General features: G+C 43.2%; 1 protein-coding gene across 2 annotated transcripts in view; it reads right to left on the bottom strand.

Moving 5' to 3' along the window:
* dab1a (DAB adaptor protein 1a) overlaps positions 1 to 21,976 on the bottom strand; it is an 87,774-nt gene that overhangs the window by 41,213 nt on the left and 24,585 nt on the right. For both annotated transcript variants that reach the window (XM_078259638.1, XM_078259637.1), the window contains exon 2: positions 11,492 to 11,765. In XM_078259638.1, coding sequence (XP_078115764.1) covers positions 11,492 to 11,561 — 70 coding nt within the window. In that variant the 5' untranslated portion in view covers positions 11,562 to 11,765. The remainder of the gene's footprint in view (positions 1 to 11,491; positions 11,766 to 21,976) is intronic.

Below are 21,976 nucleotides of genomic sequence, written 5' to 3'. Positions count from 1 at the left end.
GTTTCTCCTATTGACGTCTGGAAAAATCCATATATAAAGAGTTTTAGACCATGCCTTAGGCTAACCAGACGTGACATGACTCATAAGCATACAACGTATCATTTTTAGTGAAAAAACGAACAGAAAATCCCAAAAAAGTCAAAAGACTGTGTACATATTTTCATTTCAGAGCAAAGGAACTACCCATAAACCACCGCGTACCACTGAATAAAGGAAGCTACGTTAGTTTAGCTAACAGCTAATTTGGCTAACCGCTAGCTGAGACAGCATGTAATAACTTTAAAAGACCCTCAAAACCTGAAAATAACCGTTAAAATATATAACAGCTGTTACGTCAGCTGTAGCCTGCTTTTCCCAGTGTTAAGTTTGAGTTAACGTTATGTTAGACTGAATCAAGCTGTCAGCTAGCGGTTAGCCGAATTAGCTGTTAGCTAAACTAACGTTAGCTTCCCGGTGGAGGCTAACGGCAGAAGCGTGGAACAGATCGTGTCGTAAATCCTCGTAAAACAGGATTATCAGCTTGCGCATGCGCATGACGGATCGTGCAGGTAGCACAGATCGGGTACTGACACCCCCCCCCGCATGAGTTCCACCAATCAGAGGCATCACTGTGGGATTGTGGGATTGTTCAGGATTGTGGGTAATTAAGTACTTATCCAAGACTCCGTGAATAAAAGACATTTATCTCCAAACAAGGTTGGTGCCCCATGAACTTTTGGCGTCTATATGAGCATATACAATTGCTTAGTCATGTCGGCATGCTGGTTTTAAGTCTACCATCGACGGTTACGATTTTATGGCTTATACCCCAATTGTCAATGGAAAAAGTGCATTATATTTTTACTTCCGGAAGCCGCTGTGGGCGGGACTGTTGAGCTCTATTCCCTACCCACAAGAAAAGCTAATTTGTTGCCATCTTATTTGCTTGTTTGATTCATGACCTATATACTTACACAGTTCCAGTAGAAGAGATTAGAATGTTCCTGCTTTTAGACTGATGTTAAAGCAACACTACAGAACTTTTCCAGCTTCGGCCCCCCTGCAGGTTGGAAGCAGAATTGTCCATTACATTACATTGTCCAGTTCAATCGAACTACAGATCTGCTACCCGATCTGGCAAAGTTTAAAATGTAATGTAATGGACAATTCCGCTTCCAACCTGTAGGGGGACCGAAGCGGGAAAAGTTCTCTAGTGTTGCGTTAATGTGTCCAAACATGCTTTAGATGACCTGCAGCGATATTCGGGGTGATCTTCAATGGTGCACTTTTTCTCTATTCAAATGCATGCTGATCATCCAGGCTGAAGATTAAAGCCAAGTGCAAAGGGCTTTAAGTGTAAGGCCAATAACGCATAACAGTCTAGTCCATTAATTTCATTAGACAATAGAGACTTAGGCCGTTCGTTTGAGGCCAGTGGGTAAGAATGAGCAAGAGAGGTAGCAGCTCTCTGTGTATTAGAAAGGTGGCTCTTTGTGACAGGAAGTCTGTTGGCATCTTCCTGTTCCACATGTCTGTGACATGTCTGGTATTCCTCAGAAGTGATGTTAGTGGCACAAAAGCTGACTTATTTTCAGCTGGCCTGTATTGTTTGCAGTGGCTGGTATAAAGTGAGTAGCTTGTTTCACTGTGCTTCAGATGAAGAAGCACCCAGAGGCTCTTAACTACAGCTGGGATGGTTCCCAACAAACACTCAACAGCACATGAGGGAACCCAGCAGTTACTCTCCAATTAATCCTGCTTCTAAACCCTGCTGCCGAATGTGTGTCAGCTTTTTGTGCTTTGTTTACCTATCAGAGACTTGTTCAGATGAAGCACTCACTCGTACCCACTCTCACACGGACTATTTTAAACCCACAAACAGCATGTGCCAAGAAAACAACAAGTTTCCCCTTCTGCTCATGGTTAATTCGGGCCGATTGATTTGGCACACAAGAGCTCACACTTTACTGAGTATACGCATATGCACGTTACAAAAACATAGATGTAGTTGCTGAAGTGAAACGCCGGGTGTAAAATGAGATTATAAAGTTCTGTTGTCACTCATCAAATAAATGAGTGCTCTGCGTTTGCTGAGATGCATTTTTTAGAGATGTCTTATTTGCAACATGACTGCTGTTGTGTTTACCAAATGAAGATGCTTCTTTTGAGCTTTTGACAATCTAAATTTTTTTTTTTTTCCCTCTCTCTAACATTATTTACTCCCTCTCCATTTCTTTTCCCCTTTCCCCCAGCTCCACATCCCCACCTGCCACTCTGACCTGGATGCAGCGGCACAGCCAGAGACCGGCCCTGTGAAAGTGTCCTGAGGCATCCAGAGCTATCCTCACTGGCAGAAAAACATTAGCACTGAAATTATACGTCAGGGACAGACGCAAGCCCCCCCCCCCCCACACCCCACACGAGTTTTGTGCTTGTTCTTTTTCTTTGCATTGATCGTATCCAGCCACAAAACCCACTGAGGATTTTGTGTGCGCACGACTATCTTTGCAAGAGTTCATTTCATTGCTCACTTTCTGGTATGCAGTGAAGTAGAATTTCATAGAAATTTCGGAAATGCTTGAAGCTTTAAAGGGGCACAACTCCCTGCTGTGTGCCTGTGTACTTCAGCAAAGTTGTTTTCATCGCGCGTGTTGTGGGTTTTGTTTATTATTGTCACCATAACAAGATGTACCGCGTTATATGAAAAAGGCACTCAGCTGAATTTGCTCTATATACACAGTACATTAAGACTTGATGACCACTGTCATCCACATCATCTGAGTGCTACTTTCATCTGAGAAAATACATTTCATTTAACACACACACACACACACACACACACACACACACACACACACACACACACACACACACACACACACACAGACATACAGCATGCTCTATGGAGGAATAAGGTGATTTATTCATTTCATCCTTTTCTATGTTCTCCCCATTTAATACGAAGCCAGTCACAATAACTCTGCTAGCATGAGGCCGTTCTCAATCCTGTGAACTCCCCCCACCCCCTCTCTCTCTCTCTCTGTCTGTGTAGGACGGTTGGTGCTAAAGCTCGTTTCTCGCCCTGGCTTTAATTACAAGGTAATTGGTCTCACTAACGAAGGGAAACATGACCTGCGAGTGTGCATGTAACTGTGTCTATGTGTATATGTGTGTGTATGCGTGTGTTTTGTTTGTGGGTGCAGCTGTGTGTGTTCTGGGCTCTGACAGGGTATCAGAAGGGTGGGCTGTGTAAACAAGCCGCTAGCATCCTGTCATGGAACGCTGAAGCGGTTCCCCCCCGTGGACTACACTTTCGGTCGCCGCTGAGCCGCCACTCTCACTCACACACGCACGCACACACGCACACACACGCTCGATTCTACCTTTGCATAAATGTTCATATAGTGCTGCAAAAGAAGAACAAGTACTTCCCTGAGCCTGCAGTGTAAGCCTCCACCAAATACCTCACAAAAAAAGCACCTCACACTTTGTCCTTGTCATTCTTCTGTTAGTTCCTCACCTGAATACATACACACACACACACACACACACACACACACACACACACTATTTAGTCTCTTCAAACACTAAAAGACCCTTCTGACTGAAAAGTGTCAAAACTATTTGTTTCCTAAATCCCCGTCTGTGTGAACAGGAGGTGTGCTTGTGTGTGGTTTATGTACATATGTATGTGTGTGTGTGTGTGTGTGTGTGTGTGTGTGTGCGCGTGTGTGACTGTCAAACACTAGAGGCCCTTCTTTCATAGCATAAGGAAACACAGGTAACTCCTTAGAACACAGCAGTCCTTCTTTCCTGCCAAGGCGAGTTTGCCAGAACAAAGCCCTCTCTCATGTCTGTCATCTCTGCCAAAATACGGAACCACTGAAGTTGTTGTCCTTCCTCTCTCTATCTATCTGTGTCTCATCTGGCGTAATGAACCTCTTCCCTTCATTCACTCAGCCGGGGTCCGGGAAGAGAGGATTGGAGCAAAGAAGGCCTGAGGAACACCATAGAGCATGAAAGGGAAAAGGAGGCTCTGCCATCTGCCATTGTGTTATTCTCTCCTATCTCCTCACTTTGTATGTACTATAGTCGCCATCCTTTAAGTCCAAGGGACATTACAATGCTAGTTTTTCTCGTTAACAGCATACATTCCTGCTTTGTACATCTGTAAATTACAAAAATCAGTACAAAGAAGGGGAGATATTAATATTTAATACCGGTTTAACTTTTTGCCTTATTTATTAGATAGTTTATTAGATGTCCTGTCTGTCTCTACACTGTATAGAGACAGACAGGACATTAAAGAAGAGGGAGGAGGGTTAGAGTGAGTCTGTTGTTCTAGTTGCTGTTGCATGACTCAGATGTTTGAGTTAGATGTAATATATATACATACATACATACATACACACACATATACATACACACACACACACACACACACACACACACACACACACACACACACACACACACACACACACACACACACACACACACACACACACAACCGGTCAAAAGTTTAGCTGTTTGTGTGTTGTGAGGAAACTGAAATAGAAAACAGCAGCCTGTCAATATCCAACAAATGAGAAATGTCCTTTCAACGCACAGTCCTTCAACCAGCACAGCGGGGTGAGAGTATCAGCCTCTATTCAAGCCTGTGTGTGACATTGGGACATTTTCCTTTTGTGCAAATTATGAGCAGGGAGCAAACTGTTGCTATGGAGACTGTAGTTAGTGATGCGGTGGGCAAAGCCACACCAACTAATGTGCAGGAGTGGACTAAGCTGAACATACTGAGAGGATCACAGAGTACACAAGCTACCACAGGCACACACGCACATAGTCCGAGACTCAAAAAAAGCAAATAAAAGGCTTTCACTGATCTATATTTTCTCTCTGAGTCAGGTGTTTTTTGCTTTTTCGCTGTGGTCACATTTGAAAGCTTGGATGAAGCTTTTTTAACACTTGGGAACAGGGGCAGAAGAGTCATTGGAGCTGCTGCACAGAAAGAAGATGTAGGTTTGCTGAGTGGAATGAGATTCCTGCCTGGGAATAGCACTGATCACATTTCACCACCCTTACCTGCACTCCTAAGTTATTATCGTGCTAAGAAAAAGTGGATGGATAAATAGATGGGTACGATGAGAGCACAGGCTGGTGGAGGCGCAGACAGCAGGATGGATGGAATCACTACTTTTCCAGAAATAAACTGATGGGAGAGAAGGGAAGAGGATAGCAGGAGAGGACAGAGTGGAGGCAGTTATCTCTAAATATAGTTTACGTGCTAGAAATGTTATGGTTTTGGTGTTTTGTCTGTTTTCCTGTCATTTTTGTAGCCTGGTTTTCTGTCATGTCTTGTTTCCTTCTGTTGTGTGATTATTGGTCTTGTTTTATGTTCTGTTTCCTGTTTTATTTTGATAGTCTGTTCTCTGTCTTGTCTAGTTTTACTCCCTGTGTTTCCCAGCCCTTGTGTCACCTGTCTCTTGTTACCTCGTTACCCTCTGTATTTAGTCTTTGTGTTCCCCTTGTCCTGTGTCAGATCATTGTATGTGTGTGTGTGTTTGTTCAGGTCATGTTTCTCCTTGTCAGCTATTCTCTGGACTCCCTTGGTTATTTTTTGTGTTTTGGTTTAATATATCCTCAACTTCAACTTTCTCCTGCCTGCCTCCTCTCTGCCTTTGGGTCCTCAACTTCCCGGAACTTAACAAGAAAAGCAACATTTGGAAAGGGTGTTCCACTATCTGCTGCTGAGTGTCGTCGTGGTCTTCTATCCCCGCCTATCCACTATTGGCCTCCACTGAAAAGCCACAACAGCAGACAGCCAATTCCATTCAATCTCTGTCTGACTGGACAGAACAGATCTGATTACCTCTCATAGAAGGCACACACACTAAAAATACCATTGTTTGTACTCTAAGATTCCTCAGGGAGAGATATCAGAGTAAATGGCTTCGGTGATTGCACCAGATAGACTGGATGTCTGCATAATATCCACACAAAGAAGATAATATGTTTGCTAATCGCACACCAGAGACGAGCAAACCCACACCCACAACCCCACACACGCAAAGGATAACAGCTGCACAGCTATAACCCTTAACCACTCTTTTCATGCCGTTGACTGCCAGCTACACTGTAGAAACACTCCCACACATACTCAGTCAAACCCCATTGTGGGAGAGTCGTGATTTTTCAGAGTTGTGATTACAGTCAACAGTGTGTGTTGACAGCAGCGGAAGTTTTTATAACTTCATAATCCTATTCGGTGTCACATCATGAAAGACAGACACGCATCAGTGAATGTTTTATTTGAACATTCAATGATGTTATGAATACTGCAAATAGAAAAGAAAAAAAGTCTTTGTCTGTTGGCAATAAATGCCAAAAAATTCAAACTGTTAGGTTTACAAGTAGAGTTTTAGGAATTAATAACAGCCAAATGATTGCTGGTTACCTGCCAAAGTGGCTGCTTGGGTAGGCCAGCTTACCAATCAGAGTCACAATTTATCAATGGCTGGCCTGAAATATTCATTCACAACCCTGATAATGTCCATATATATTTGAACAACAACACGGGCACAATGCCAGTTTCACACAGATATGTGTGTGAGAGAAATTAACTTCACGCTGCTTCAACTGTGCATAAATACTGCAGACATTTTTGTTTTTCTAAGTCATACAACTGAACTAAAATAGAGTACTGTAAAATAAAACTCCAACGTCTCTCTGCCAGCTTGTTAACAGACCAATACCATACCCTGTTTTGACAAGAGATCCTCTGGAGGGTTAAGCAAAAGCAGAGCATACGTTCATTAAGAACAGCTTGAGTGTAGTCTGTAATTATATTAACTACACTACATTTGACAAAAAATGCACTGTTGTTGAAAGCCTACGTTGTGGCATCAGGGTGATTTGCTTTCACCGTGAGAGTGAGAAATGTGTTTCAAAGATTCCCCAGAGTAAGGTGGCCATGGTTCCTCGTACTTCATTAGCAAGGTGGGTGCTGGGATGTTAAAGTTTTAAGTGGATACAAAACTGTCTGCTGCTGTCGGGCTTAAATGTCAAATTGGCTCGCTGTTCTTTTTTGACACGCACATAAAAGTGTCTGCACTGGCAGACTGTCAGCTCTGTTTTATTGATCATGAAGAAGAATATCAAAATGTGTTTCCTTTTAACTAAACTAATGGTTATACTAATTAACACTCGAGGCATCTTAGTGTAGTCTCTAGAATCTCTTTGCTCACTTTAAGGTTGCAATAGACAGACAGGGACACAAACGGAACCATACAGGAGGCCCCCCCTTACTGTTTTCAAGCTATTTATTGAGAACATGGAATGAATGTGTGTGTGCGAGATGTGCTTGGGTGAGAATGTGCTGGTGTATGTATGTATGTATGTATGTATATGTATATATATATATATATATAAATAAATAAATAAATAAATAAATAAATAAGAGATGGACCGATTACAACTTTCTAGGCCGATTCCAATTTTCTTTGAGTTAGGCCAGCTGATACTGATTTTAGCCGATTCCGATTTCATTTTTTCTAACCACTTTACAGCACACACAAATATTTATTTTCTATCTTTTCTTTAATAGAACATTTTGCACAGAACATAGAACATTTTTTGAACAGATAATGGATCACTATAAAATAGAACTATATAAATGACTCCTGGTGTGGGAAATTCACACACATCTAAAGTGCAACGTTAGAACCATTTCCTTCTTTTCACATCCAATATCCAGCTAAAGAAATGTGATTTTGGTTTTTGGTGTGGTCCCTCCACGCCCTACTTTTTCCTTGCAGGTGTTGCATATTGCAAACTTGTTATCTTCTGCACACATGCTGAAGAACGTGTCCGTGTGTGCGTGCGTCCTTGAGAACTGTAACTCGGATAACTTCTGTTGTCAGTTAATTGTAGCGTTGACCGGCATGAAATCGGTCAGACTGACCTGCCGGTCGCCGGTCATGGCCGAGCACGTGAAAACCGGCCAATTGCAGTCACCGGCTGGTCTATCGGTGCATCTCTATTAGCAATTAAACTTCTGTATGTATGAAAACAGGGAAAACAGGTAACGGCAATAAAATAATATATACATAACAAATAAAAATAAAATAAATATAGCCTTGCAGTATCAAGATATTTCTCCAAACACACACACATGCCTGTTTGAACGTCAACAGTAACGTTACCTGAAAACAGCGTGTAGTTCCCTTTTTAGAAAGTTTGCTTTATTTGTCATTGTGCATAAATATGAACAATACCAACAGGCTTATCTGCTAATGTTAGCTACCGACGGTTACCTCGGAACAATCCAGCAAATAGACGGTACCCTAGAGTGCTGTTACATGAAACGGATGATTTAACGTCACTTTACACACAGTTTAACACCAAGACAAAAACGCTGAGGGAAGATTACTACGTTTTTAATGTTGGTTTTGAGTGGTATGCACCCCCACTAACCTGGAAAACGTTTTAAAACAGTAACATTAATACAGCGTGTCGGAGGAATACAGTGTTCTCCTGCAACGGGGCATCAGAGGCAGAGGGACTGTCACCGCAGCGTTCGCTAACGTTAGCTTCTTGTCTCATCTGGGGTCTGATAAACAGTAAATTCATGCCGGTCGCCGGTCATGGCCGATCATGTGAAGATCGGCCAATTCCGGTCACCGGCCAGTCAATCGGTGCATCTCTAATATATATATTTTATCTTTTTTACTCTATGCTGCTATTTGGAGAGGATGGCTCCAACATAATTTCATTGTACTGCATACAATGACAATAAAGATCTATCTATCTATCTATCTATCTATCTATCTATCTATCTATCTATCTATCTATCTATCTATCTATCTATCTATCTATTTATCTATCTATCTATCTGGCATGCCTGACGCCTCTATGAAGTGTACTTTCATGATGATTATAATGTTTTGTTGGTAAATTAAATCAGAATTTGGAGCACTGAGGTGCCAATTTGCACGGGACTATTACCTGGGGACCTCTAGTAATTTCTAATCATCGAGGTCGTCGTCTGTGATCTTAATCCCAATGCGAATCAATCTGCCATGTCCGTTATTAGTCAAGTAAAAATTCCACCGCAAAAAAACACAGAGGGTGAACTTCTCAGAATTCACACATATATGCAACCTTTGATGAGGGGTCGTGAGAAGGTACTGCTTTGCTATAAAGGGTCACAAGCCAAGTCTAAATCACCAGCTACATTAATACTGAAATCAATATGATTAGGTACACAGGTAGAGGAGGTGGGGGAGAAGGGAGGCGGACGGTGGACGGGAGAAAATTAGAGAGGGATAAAGAGGTGGACAGATGTAATCTTTCTAGATTTATTGAGGATTAATGAAGACTATTATACTTCAAGAATCGTGCCTGACCAATAAGACTAAGACGTATCCATTGTCAGAGGAAGCAGAAAGCTGCAGTTATTTCCTCAGGTCATGTCAATGCTAAATGTCGAAGGTTATCTCCATCTTGTCATGGCAATTCAATAAAAACCTTCTGGTAAAGAAAAAAAACCCTGCTCTTAGAAGAATGACCCCTGAAATCCCCCCCCACACACACACACATGTGCACTCACAGACCCACAGATACAGTGACACATAGACCCAGTCACACGCCATCTGTGATTAATGTGTGACACGCAGCAGTCCCATAGTCCTTTTCATTCCATTCTTCACCACGGAAGTGTGAACCAAAGGCCTGAGATTAAACAGCTCTCCTTCATATTGACTCATTAGTCTCTCTCAGTCTCTCCGTGATCAGTCTCTCTCCCTCTCTGCGTGATCAGTCTCTCCTCTGTGTCTCACTCATCCAGGGCAAGGTCATGTAGGAGTCAGAGCAGAGCGGAGGAGGATGAGGAGGGAGAGGAAGGATATTAGAAGAGTAAAAGAACTACCCTGCGGGGATTCTCACAACAGTGGAGCTGCCATTTACACCCTAATGATGATCAGCTTTTCAGTGGATCTATTTTAATTCAAATTTCACATCCAGCTACTCCAAAGAGACGGAAACTAGGGGCTGGACTAAAACGGAAACATATGTATGAAGTGTATGTACACGAGGGTTTCAGGTCATACACATGAAGCACAATAACTAACAGGAACACAATCAAGGTTTGCTATTCCCAGTGCACGCTAGTTGCTTATGTGTGGTATATGATTGCATTTGACTTTCATCACCCCGCTGTGTGTGTGTGTGTGTGTGTGTGTGTGTGTGTGTGTGTGTGTGTGTATCTGTATGTGTGTATCTGTGTGAGTGTGTGTGTGTGTGTGTGTCGGGGAGAATGACCCAGATCAGAACAGAGATGAGTACTCTGTGTAAGCCCAGCTCGACGACCCCGTAGCCGACTAAATTCTACATCCCATTTTCGTTTTAAAAGGGATTCAGAATGAGACAAGGTGTGTGTGAGTGAGTGTGTGTGCGCACGAGAGAAAGAGAGAGAGAGAGAGAGAGAGAATGGGAAAGAAGGCAGAGAGGAGAAGCTACAAAACCCTCAAGTCTAAATGCCGAAGGCAAACCATTCATCTTTCCTCTCATATGCTCTTCTGGGCTTCAATCCCAGTCCTAGTGTGTGTGTGTGCGTGTGTGTGTGTGTGTGTGTGTGTGTGTGTGTGTGTGTGTGTGTGTGTGTGTGTGTGTGTGTGTGTGTGTGTGCGCGTCCCCCCACATACATATGGAGAGCAGTCTGAATGATGAACATGATCTTCATTGCAGCAGAACAATACTGTTTTTCAGCCTTCCCTCACACACTGTGTATGGGGGAACAGACGCCTGTTTGCAGGGGCTGAGGCGCACCGTGTGCAATGAGGCATCTGCTGCAGGTGATAGTGAGGGTGCGTGTACGTGTGTGTTTCCGTGTGGTTGTGTGCACCCATTAAGTGTCGTTCCCAGCGGTGTCCGGAGTTTTTGCTACATCAATCAGATGCTTATTCAGAGAGTGCTAGGTGTCGCTCTTGCAGTCGGGCAGGTGGCAGCGAGCAGCTGCGTGATGGCTGCCAGCCTGGCCCCTGGCATCACCTCTGCTCTGAGCCCACCCAGGCCTGCTCTCATACACCTGCTAGCTACCTGACTCTGGAGCTTTTCACACCTGGATCTGTTTGCTTTTCACCAACCACAACATCCCTGCACCTGTTTGGTAGCAACCTACTGTACCGCCACACCCCCCCCCAGCACCTGTTAATTAGCTATGAAATACAGCCTCCCTGAATTCTGTTGTCTAGCTGAAATCCATCATTAATAAAGAGAATGAAAGGTGTGCAAGTGTGTATACTAGTGTGTCTAACAATATATATATTTTTTTTTTTTCACCACCACTGAGGGTACAGCCGTAGAATGTACTTTATTTTTGTATAAAGTACCTAAGTCTAGAAGAATGTAAAGTGAATTAAGTCCTTTCCTCATAGAGTAATTCATTTCACTACAACTTAGAAGAGTAACAATGTTTCAAACTGTACAACAACAGGTGTGAAAATGCACTTACCTTTCCTCTTGAAGTCCCGTCTGACGCTGCCGGGCCTGACCGCTGGCTGTAGCTCTGTCTCTGTTGACATCCTCAGGCTCCAACTGGGCTGCAGTCCGCTCCGCTTGGCTCCGCTGGGCTCCGAGGGTCCGGTTCACAGCGTCAGTGCCGCCTGTGCGTGTGTGGGCGCCGGGTGTGTGTGTGGAGGCGCCAGGTGTGTGTGTGGGCACACAGGCTCATGGGAGAGGGATGGGCTTTAGCCCTGACACAACATCCCACACACACCCACAGAGAGCTGGGGAGACAGAGAGGAAGAAAGAAAGAGGTTTGCTTCAGTTAGCTGTTGTTTACTCTTGGCAGGCGAAACCTTGCAAGAGTTCTCCGAAGGCATGACAATGAGCTTGTTTCTGATCGGGGGCCTTGAGTAGATGTTGCCTATGGTAACGGGCTGGAGAGACCTGCTCTACACTTCCTGCTTCCTGTCACTAATGTCACTCTGCAAGGACACTGCTTAAAGAACAATCCCACCTCTTCAAAACACTTCCTCCTTCAATCATGAAATAATTATTTAAACAGGTTCAAAAACACTAATAATCATTCATTTTCACAAAAGTTTTATACTAAATATCATCCGACATTCAGACAATCTGACAGTTTAGCCAGCACTTTTGGATTTAAAAGCAAAACTGTCACAGTTATAATTCTCTCATTGCACAGGAAAACTGTGTGCACACACAACAGCAGTAGATCAAAGTTGAAGCTGTCTTGTGAACTGTGATGTTTACAAGGGATACTCATTTTACTTCTTTAGTCTTTTCAAAATACGTTTGGCTAAACTGGACGTTTAAAACCTGATCATCTGTTCCCACAGGTTGTCCCGTTCCCAGATCTTGGCAATTCACTCGGTGGCTCCGGTTTTATGATTACCAACAGCAAAGATGACCAAAACTAATGAGCCAGGTTGGATTAAACTGTAATTCTTTTCTTTAAAGCTGCTACCACACTTGTTGCCCTTCCTGGGCCCTGTCCAGGGCCTGGTGGGCCCTTCTGGCCCCAGCATTATGTCCCTTCTTTGCCCATCTGCCGCTATTTTATTCTGAAGTGTTGACTGGCAGCGACTCCGATAACCTAGGAGCCAAAAACACTCAGATCCGCACTCTAACCCTGTCGTGTGAATGCATGAAAACACACACATCTACATGCACACTCAAATGCAGACAAGCTCCTTTCTTACAGAGACGCTGAGGTACAAAGACAGCAGGAGACAGCTGCAAGTTGACATGCTGAATAATGAATCTGACTACATTCTGAGCCGCTCTCCACCTCCTCCATAGACTATCAGCCTTGACCTCTCTTTCCCTCTCGATCTCCATGTAACAGTGGCTGAGTGCAGACTTGAACAAAACTAAAAGACTTCTTGGGGAAGAGGTAAATCTCTCTTATTCTCTTCCTCCTCCTCTCCACGGCGTTTCTGTGTGAATAGGAAGCCCATGTGAGCCTTGGGCGAGAACAGATGAATTGAGAGGCTTTTAATTTGCTGCAGACAGAACAGAGTCCATTTAATTCTGCCAGCAGAGGCCATGTCGGCAAAATGCTGACAATATTCTTTATCTGGTCCAAACACACTGGAAAAGTGTGAGTCACTCCAATTACAGGCATTATCAGCAGCACTGTTCCACCAAATGGATGGAGAGAGAGTGAGTATGAACAGAGAGGGGTTAGAGGGAAGAAAAATGAACAGAGTGGGAAGAAAGTGAGGGGTTAGGGAACACAGAGTGGTGAGTAAGATAATGAGTAAAGGGTAGGGGAGAGAAAAAAGCCCAAGGAAGTAAAATCAGAACAGAAAGGAAGGAGTTTGAGCGGCTTCAGCGCTAACCCTGAACATGTCCCCCTCTGTCCCTCTTCTCTTTCCTCTTTGTTCTCTGAATTCGTTCTTCTCCTTCAAGCTGTAAAGTCTTTCAGGCAGCAACTGGAACTTGTGTTGAAGAAAGGCAGTCTGTTAATCCTCAACTTGGACCAGAAAAGAAGCATTCTAGACCCCCCCCCCCAACCACCTCAACCCACAAAATAACAGCTTTTATTCTAAACTACAAAACTCAAGATTCCTAAACATGTTTCTGTGCTTTTACACTGAGTGTATAATCCAAAATATATCACAAAATAATTGCAAAATGAGTATCGAGTTCGGTCTGTTAAATTGCTCCTATGAGAGCACTGCTCACTTAATTGAAGAAGTCCAACTCATCCAACCCCTGCAAGAAAAACTGCCACCAGTCTACTGGTGAAAATGAGCAACAAAACAAGACTCTGAGGATGAAAATGAAAAATCTGCTGCGGCACCACTCTCCAGACCTCTCCAAGGCTCCAGACATATGGTTGTTTCTGCCGAGCGTTCGAGGAAGAGTTCCACATCTAAGCTACAGTCCCTGGAGGGGAGAACAAGCTAATTTCTCAAAAAAAGCAGTCCATGTCTAGCTTCAGCTGTACAAATTCCCTGCCACACACACACACACACACACACACACACACACACACACACACACACTCTAGTGTGTGGCACTATCTTTGTGGGGACCCACCATTGACATAATGCATTCCCTAGCCCCTTACCCTAACCTTAACCATCACAACTAAATGCCTAACCTTAACCCTTACCCTCACCCTAACCAGAACCTCATTCTAACCCTAAACCTAAAACCAAGTCTTAACCCTCAGACAGCCCTTTAAACTTGTGGGGTCCAGCATTTTGGCCCCACAAAGCTGTCGGGACCCCACAAGTATACTGTATTCCCGGTTTTTGGACGAATATAGTTAAATAAGAACACACACACACACACACACACGAAAGAAAAAGCAGCGCCGTCAAAAGCCATCGTGAACACTGTAGTGGCAGTTTGACCTGGAATCCGCGCGCAAGCTAAAAGCAGCAGCAGAGTAGGATGTGAACATGGCTTAGTGTGTCTGGATTTAGACAGCAATCTGAAGCCGTACCAGAGGAGACGCACTGGAGGAAAGGAAAGGGAACGAGCAGTAAATTGGATGTCCGTAAATGGGGCGCTGCCAACAAGCGCATGTGGGTGATGTGAGGATCTGGGGTGTGTGTGTGTGTGTGTGTGTGTGTGTGTGTGTGTCTCTCACTCTCAATAAACAGGATGCTGCCAACAGGAGCTTAATGCCCAAAAATCATCTGCAGCTACAGTAAAGTCTGCCAGGCGAAAGGAAAGAAAAAAGAAAGAAAGAAATGAGGGAGGGGGGGTGCTGGCTCTCTACCCTCCCCTCTTTCACCCACCTCCCACTCTCAGGGTAATTGTGTTCTGTCCATCAGGCTCAGAGTTAGATTAGCGCCTCCACTCATTCAGCTCTCCTGCCATCTCAATAATGAATCATCATAGAGACCACCTCTACACTACCTTTCTCACTACTCTGTCCATCTTCTGCCCCCACCTTCCTCCCGCCCCTCCCACCCATCAACCCTGTTCTCCTCCTCCCCTCCCCCCTCACCAACGCCACCTTTGTATCCTGACACCAACGCAAGGCCTTATCAGCAACACTTTTCTCTTCGGAGCTGTACTGGTTGATGAATAACCATGACTGCGGGTACGAAAGGTTATCCATGTTACAGTCTGTCATGGTTCAGATGTCTGAATGGTAAATCAACAGTCTTTCTTGAAACTACATTAACAATCAGACGCAATCAAATGCTCCTAGTTTTAGGCACAGAGATGGTTAAATGCACCGTGAAATGTCAACTGATAAGAGCGCACAAGCAAACCAAAGATTGTAATTAATGTCAATCAAAGCCCATTCTATCTGGGAAAAAAAACCAATGGTGTACCTAACAGCAAAAAGTAAGAATATCAAATATCGAGACCTACCAGTTTATGATGTGGAGTATGTGAAATACAGTGTCCACTCAACTCCGGTAGTCTAACCAACTCAGGAAAAGACGAAGAGCGGTGAAGTATGAAACCGAGCACAACAGAAAAGAACGGTCAAAAGGGTGAAAGATCAATTAATAGAGATTAGAGGATAAGACGTACAGTACCAATGGGCTGAGTTAATACGCTGTTTATGTGTAAGAGCGCGAGAGAGAGAGAGAGAGAGAGAGAGAGAGTGAGTAAGGGAGATATGAGAAAAAGAAAGGACTGAGAATATGAGCTGTGGGTTAAAGTACACACCCAGATAACCGGTGAATCAGTGACTTTATACTCCGCCAACCATAAATTAAGTCCAGTGTCATTTATGCCACGTCACAATTATTGTTAGAGATTAGCATAGAACAAAGTATGGCTGACAGATGGTGAGGATTGAATGTATAGAAAGATTTTAAGTGGCCTAATTTTCCATAATCGAACCACAGCCATGTTAACGATCAATAATCAACTACTCTTTAAAAGCTCATAACATTAAAACAACGCTAGTTTCACAACACAACCAGAGTAAATTAGGTATTTGAATCATAAATGAATTCAAATTAAAGAAAACCGCAGTTCAACACATTTTTTTTTGAGAACAATACGAGACTAAACAAGATTCTTAAAACAAATCCCAGCCCGGTCTTGTCTCAGCAAAAAGGGCTGTAGCCAAATGCCTCTGTATGAGGACAGATCTCCCCCAATCGCCTGGCAACAAACTGAAGTCTAACTGGTTTTTATGGGCCTGTACTGTGGGGTCAGGGGTGAGCCGGTCCAGCTGTTCACTAGTCTGGCTATCACCAGACCAAGCTCAATCTTTTAAGATTGAACATCAGTCTGGGCAGTCTTCTCTGTATTTTCTACTGCACAAGAGGCGTGATCAACGGGCATAGTTCAAATGATTCTGTACGCAATTGGATAGTCCTTCAACCAATCAGACCAACGATCTGGGTGACGTACTTTACACACACACACACACACACACACACACACACACACACACACACACACAAACTGGGTTTAAGCTGAGCTCCATTTGGCCACCAGCGGGGCTATAGCTGGTAAATTAGGCTTTTACCAAAGCTGGTTGGTTCTTTTGTAGGAATTGTTCCAGGGCAAGTATCTGTTCCGTTTTCAGAGAAAACTTGCCTTTGAAATCTTTTAAAACAGCAGCGACAGCGGCATCAACGGGTTGCCGTTGTTTTTGGCCGCCATGTTGAAAGTAAACAAAAAGCTGCTTGCCTTCGCTTCTCTATCGCCATCGTGTTTAACCCGCCAATAGCGCGCCAGGTGGATGAGCCAGTTTGTGATTGGTCCCCGCAGATTTGTAACGGAAGCAGGATAGAAAAATGTACAGGTTTCCAACTTGAGCTGCAGGGCAAATCAAATCGCCAGCAGATCAGGCTGGCTTTACCCAGTCTAGCTGTTCACTGTAACTTGATAAGAACGTGGTGGGTTAGTTTTGCAGGTGAGTGTATTGTAAAAAGTGGTTAGATGAAGAGGTACTGGCACTTGTTGCACTCAAGGTAAAAATGGCAGCTTGTCCGTTACCATTATTCTTAAAGGTCCAGTGTGTAACGTGTTTAGTAGTTCATTATCAAAATCTGTCCTTGTCCTTTTTCATGAATATTGACCACCACCATCAATTCCAAGTATTCCTTTTGGCTTGAAATTTTACATTTGCATTCGCATCAACTGGGGTATACGCTCCATATTCATGCGCCATCTTGAAATATGTTAGCTTGTAAGGGACTGCTCCGCCTTTTTTTTTTTTTTACCAAATACCTAAGCTATTAATCCAGAAAATAATCAGCAGATTAATTTAATGAAAATATGTGCACTGATTACTACGTTAACTCCAAACCACAGAAACTCTAATGTGTTCAAACCGGCAGCGTTACTCACAGCAAATTTGCGTCTTTGCATTGAATTCCGTAATCGCTATGCTGGCAGTGTGAACACACCACGGCATTGCATTGAAGCTCCAAAAGTATAGCACGGCACTAAAAGCTGAACACAGAAAGTCCTTTAAAATCTTTCTAACCACCTGTCTGACCACCCATTGCATTTGCATGGTTTGGTTGAGGGTGAAGACTGGCACTGTGTGCCACAACATCATGGGTCAATGCAGTCATCGCCTGCTGAGAGGCTGCTGTCAGAAGGTATATGATCACAGCTCACCACACCATAGTACAGCTAAAGAGTGATTACACGAGGCCTGTGGTACAATGGGCCTTAGGCCTCCTGCACACTGCCTGTGTGGCGTTTCTGTTGCGTGTGAGTTGCGTGGCGGCTGCGTGGCGTTTTCTATTTCTTTGCACACCAGAAACGTGTCTGACGCAGCGCTGCTGCTGCTGGCCTTGTCTGTACACATGGCTGTTTCCCATTGATAAAATGAAATTCAAGCAGTAGTATACTTCATGTTAAACATAAATATATACTGATTTGATTACAGCAAAGACAATGTCGGCAGTATTGGCGGCAAAATAGGCTACAGAATATTTCGTTTTGTATTGACAGGTGCAATTTTTAAAAAGCGATAATTTTTTTTTTTTTAAATTACATTTATATCTGCATTTATGTCAAAACCTAGATACTTTCAAACATCAAAATGTCATGGGTTTAATGTATTTCTGTCAAAATGACATATAAACATCTTTTCGTATTCTGTTTTGCCTGGAAACGGTGTCGATCCTATTTCTAGCATGCACGCGTTTTCGGAGACGTACATGTCTCACACACACACACACACACACACACACCATATTAGTAGAGATATCATACAATCCCTCTTGATGTTGGAGCAAGAAAAAGAAATATCTGTGACTTCAACAGTGCTTACATCTGTACCGCATACAAACAACGGCTCAAAATGGTTACTGCAGCTGTCTAGTGGATAAAGCACCAGCTATTGCAGCAGCCCTGTAGGCTTATCAGAACAGCAGTGCAGCTAGTTCAGCAGGCAGTCAGCCAGGCCAGCAGCCAGCACAACAGCAAGCTGCAGGAGGCAAACATGGAAACACGGTGCACGGAGCTGCTCTAGGTACTCCACATGGCTCCCTGCCTGCCTGAATGACTGGAAGGAACATTGAGCAGAGGCCTCATCAGGAAAAGGTAAAACATACATACACATACACTTTCCCACCCACAATCTCCTGCCAGAAATAGGATACCCCACAAGATGACAGATTCACATGCACGTGCAGATCGCAAATGAACACAAAAACATGCGCACACACATACAAACATGCCTCACATTGTCTTCACCTAACCTATTTACAGACACGGTGCTGAAAATATCAAAGCGCTGCGCACTCTTTGGGGAATTCCTCCTTTCTCATGTTTTAAGGGGAAATAGATGAAAACGAATCTCGTTCTCCCTGCACCTCCCCTGTGTGTGTGTGTGTGTGTGTGTGTGTGTGTGTCCTCCTTCATGTTAATGTGCTAAAATATAAATTGGTTGTACTCAACAATGTGTATGAGGCAGTCTTTTTCATGCAGAGTGGAAGCTGTACATGCCTTCATTAACAAACCTGCAGTCTGATATTACCTTTTGGTCAGTCTGATCTTCTCTCTGCCTCCTTCAAACCCAGTCTACTTTTCTACTATATCTGTCTGCGTCATGCTCATCTTTCCTATGAACACTCCAGCATTGCATTCAGGGTGCGACTGATAATTTAGCAATCCATGCTTTTATTTTGTTCAGCTGCAGCCTTTCTTCTGTTCATCTCTGAAGACGTTATCAGTGATGGTCTTCACACATCTCTCAGCAACATGAGGAAGTGGAACCTCTCTGGGAATGATTTAGTGATTTATGGTTTCTTGTGGTAATGATCCTGATTATCCAAGTACAGTACAAACACACACAACCGGTCAGAGGGTCTGTTGTGTGTTCCCCTGACCCTTCAGATACAAATAAATACCTTTCTTTAATTATTTTTTTATGTCATCTTTACTTATTTAATTTTATGCATCAGCGGTGTGTGGATAGATGAATAAATGAAGAGTCTACAGGGATCAGAATGACAGACACATAGAAAAGGATTGGAGGTTTTTCAGTCGTAGCCAAGAAAGTAACCACGTTCACACTCACAGCTTCACAACATCATATTTTACAATTTGGCTTGTTGCAAAGAGTGTCGCCAGCAGCTCTTAAGCCAGGGGTCGCTCTTTGCTCTGGAAAACCATCATCACTGAGCTGCAGTCCGTTGCGCTGCTGGTCTGTTAAAAATGTCCACTCAACATGATTTAGTTCCCCCCACAGCCCCTCTGGACACCCATCAACAGAGCCTAAAGTGAGTGATGGATTTGCTACATCTGTGGAGTGGAAGAGAAGAGAAAAGAGGAGGATTCTGGTGTGTAAAAATAGAGCGGGGGCCTGCCGGAGCAGGAGACTGAGACTTAATGAGGGATGCAATCATCAATTATTCAAAACACTTAATCATGGTGTCGCACGATGCTGTTGCACAAACACACACGTCCGCACACACGCAGACAAACATGCGCACACACAGACGTACCACAGGCTTTTCAAACTGGGCCTCTGAAGGCAGACACACAGAGACAGATGGATGGATAGGAATAAAAAAAAAAAGGATGACTGATAATTTTTTACTGACACGAATTATGTCACAGGCACAGTGTCACACACTAAAAACACACAGGCAGACAGTAGTACACATTACATAATCCAGGAGCCACCCCAGATATATAAACACACATATTTTTTATACACACACACACACACACACACACACACAAAAAGGGTTTTCCCCACCATTATAAGGCTTAGGCGCAGCACCCAAGCTGTTTTGGGCACCATCTAAGCCGAATGAATGTTAAATAAATGTGCGTATCAAAACTAACTAAATAACTTTTCTCAGATCTAATGAAATAATAATAAAAAAAAATTAAAAATAAAAATTGTGTCCAAAGTGGACTTCTTTAACAAGTTTAGTCTTTAAGCTTTATTATTTATTTATTATCTACTCTAGCTTTTCCAACGTTCTAGACACAGATATGGTAAATATCTATTTAATAAAATAATGGTCCAAAACGAGCTGACATTTTTTTATTGAAAAACTTAACTTTTTGAGGAGGTCCCCTAAACTCCTTGCCAAGTACATGCACTTAAGTCTTCCAAAAACCTAGGGAAAACACACATATGGACATTGACATTTGAATCCATCCATCATCTATACCCACTTACTGTATGTGCAGTGTCACAGGGGGCTGTAAGCCTATCACAGCTCACAAAGAGCAAAAGGCGGGGTGCACATTTGGACAGATTGCCAGTCTGTCACAAGGATAAGAACAACTATTTACACTCACATTTTCTCATTATTCTAACTTGTATGTCTTTGGACTGTTAAGAGGAAACTGGAGCACACAAAAAAGTGGTTGATATGGCAGTTAATTTACCATTTTTTATTTCAGTAAATTGACTTACAACAATACCACTGCATCAATCTAATCTATGCTTTTTGCAATTTTTTAATAAATGTAGCTATGTAGGAAGATGGTATCCCCTTTCTTACAACCTACAAAGTTGTGATTGGTTGACTGTCTCACCATCCGGCTTAGACAGCCATCAATTGGATTCAGAGGTCTGAAACCAAGTTGGGGACATCACGCAAACTCCACACAGCTGGTGGTCACTGGATCCAATATGCCGGATCTGTATCAGGTATCAGCCATGATCCACAGTGTCTTTGTCAATGTCACTGTAAAGATTCTGTGTTTCCCCTATCAGTCATGAAGGGCCCCAGCTCAGCTTTTAGTGCCACAGCAATATGGCCTCATGTTACCTTACATACAAATAAGTAATAGAGATCACTGGTATTGGATCTGTAAATGGTATCGGAATAGGTGTTGGGAGAAGTATTGGTACATCCCTTGTCCATTCCTAGACTCCGTGAAACAAAATTATTTCCTCTAGAGGCAGCTCACTAACAAAGTGACCACACAAACACACATTTATAATGTATATTCATTCTGTCCATCAGGCTCAGAGTTAGATTAGCGCCTCCACTCATTCAGCTCTCCTGCCATCTCAATAATGAATCATCATAGAGACCACCTCTACACTACCTTTCTCACTACTCTGTCCATCTTCTGCCCACACCTTCCTCCCGCCCCTCCCACCCATCAACCCTGTTCTCCTCCTCCCCCTCCCCCCCTCACCAACGCCACCTTTGTATCCTGACACCAACGCAAGGCCTTATCAGCAACACTTTTCTCTTCGGAGCTGTACTGGTTGATGAATAACCATGACTGCATGGTACGAAAGGTTATCCATGTTACAGTCTGTCATGGTTCAGATGTCTGAATGGTAAATCAACAGTCTTTCTTGAAACTACATTAACAATCAGACGCAATCAAATGCTCCTAGTTTTAGGCACAGAGATGGTTAAATGCACCGTGAAATGTCAACTGATAAGAGCGCACAAGCAAACCAAAGATTGTAATTAATGTCAATCAAAGCCCATTCTATCTGGGAAAAAAAACAATGGTGTACCTAACAGCAAAAGGTAAGAATATCAAATATCGAGACCTACCAGTTTATGATGTGGAGTATGTGAAATACAGTGTC

This window comes from Sander vitreus, chromosome 9 (genome assembly GCF_031162955.1).
Source record: "Sander vitreus isolate 19-12246 chromosome 9, sanVit1, whole genome shotgun sequence".
NCBI lineage: Eukaryota > Metazoa > Chordata > Actinopteri > Perciformes > Percidae > Sander > Sander vitreus.
The sequence above is the reverse complement of the archived record's forward strand: the minus strand, read 5'-3'. Positions and strand labels throughout refer to the sequence as shown.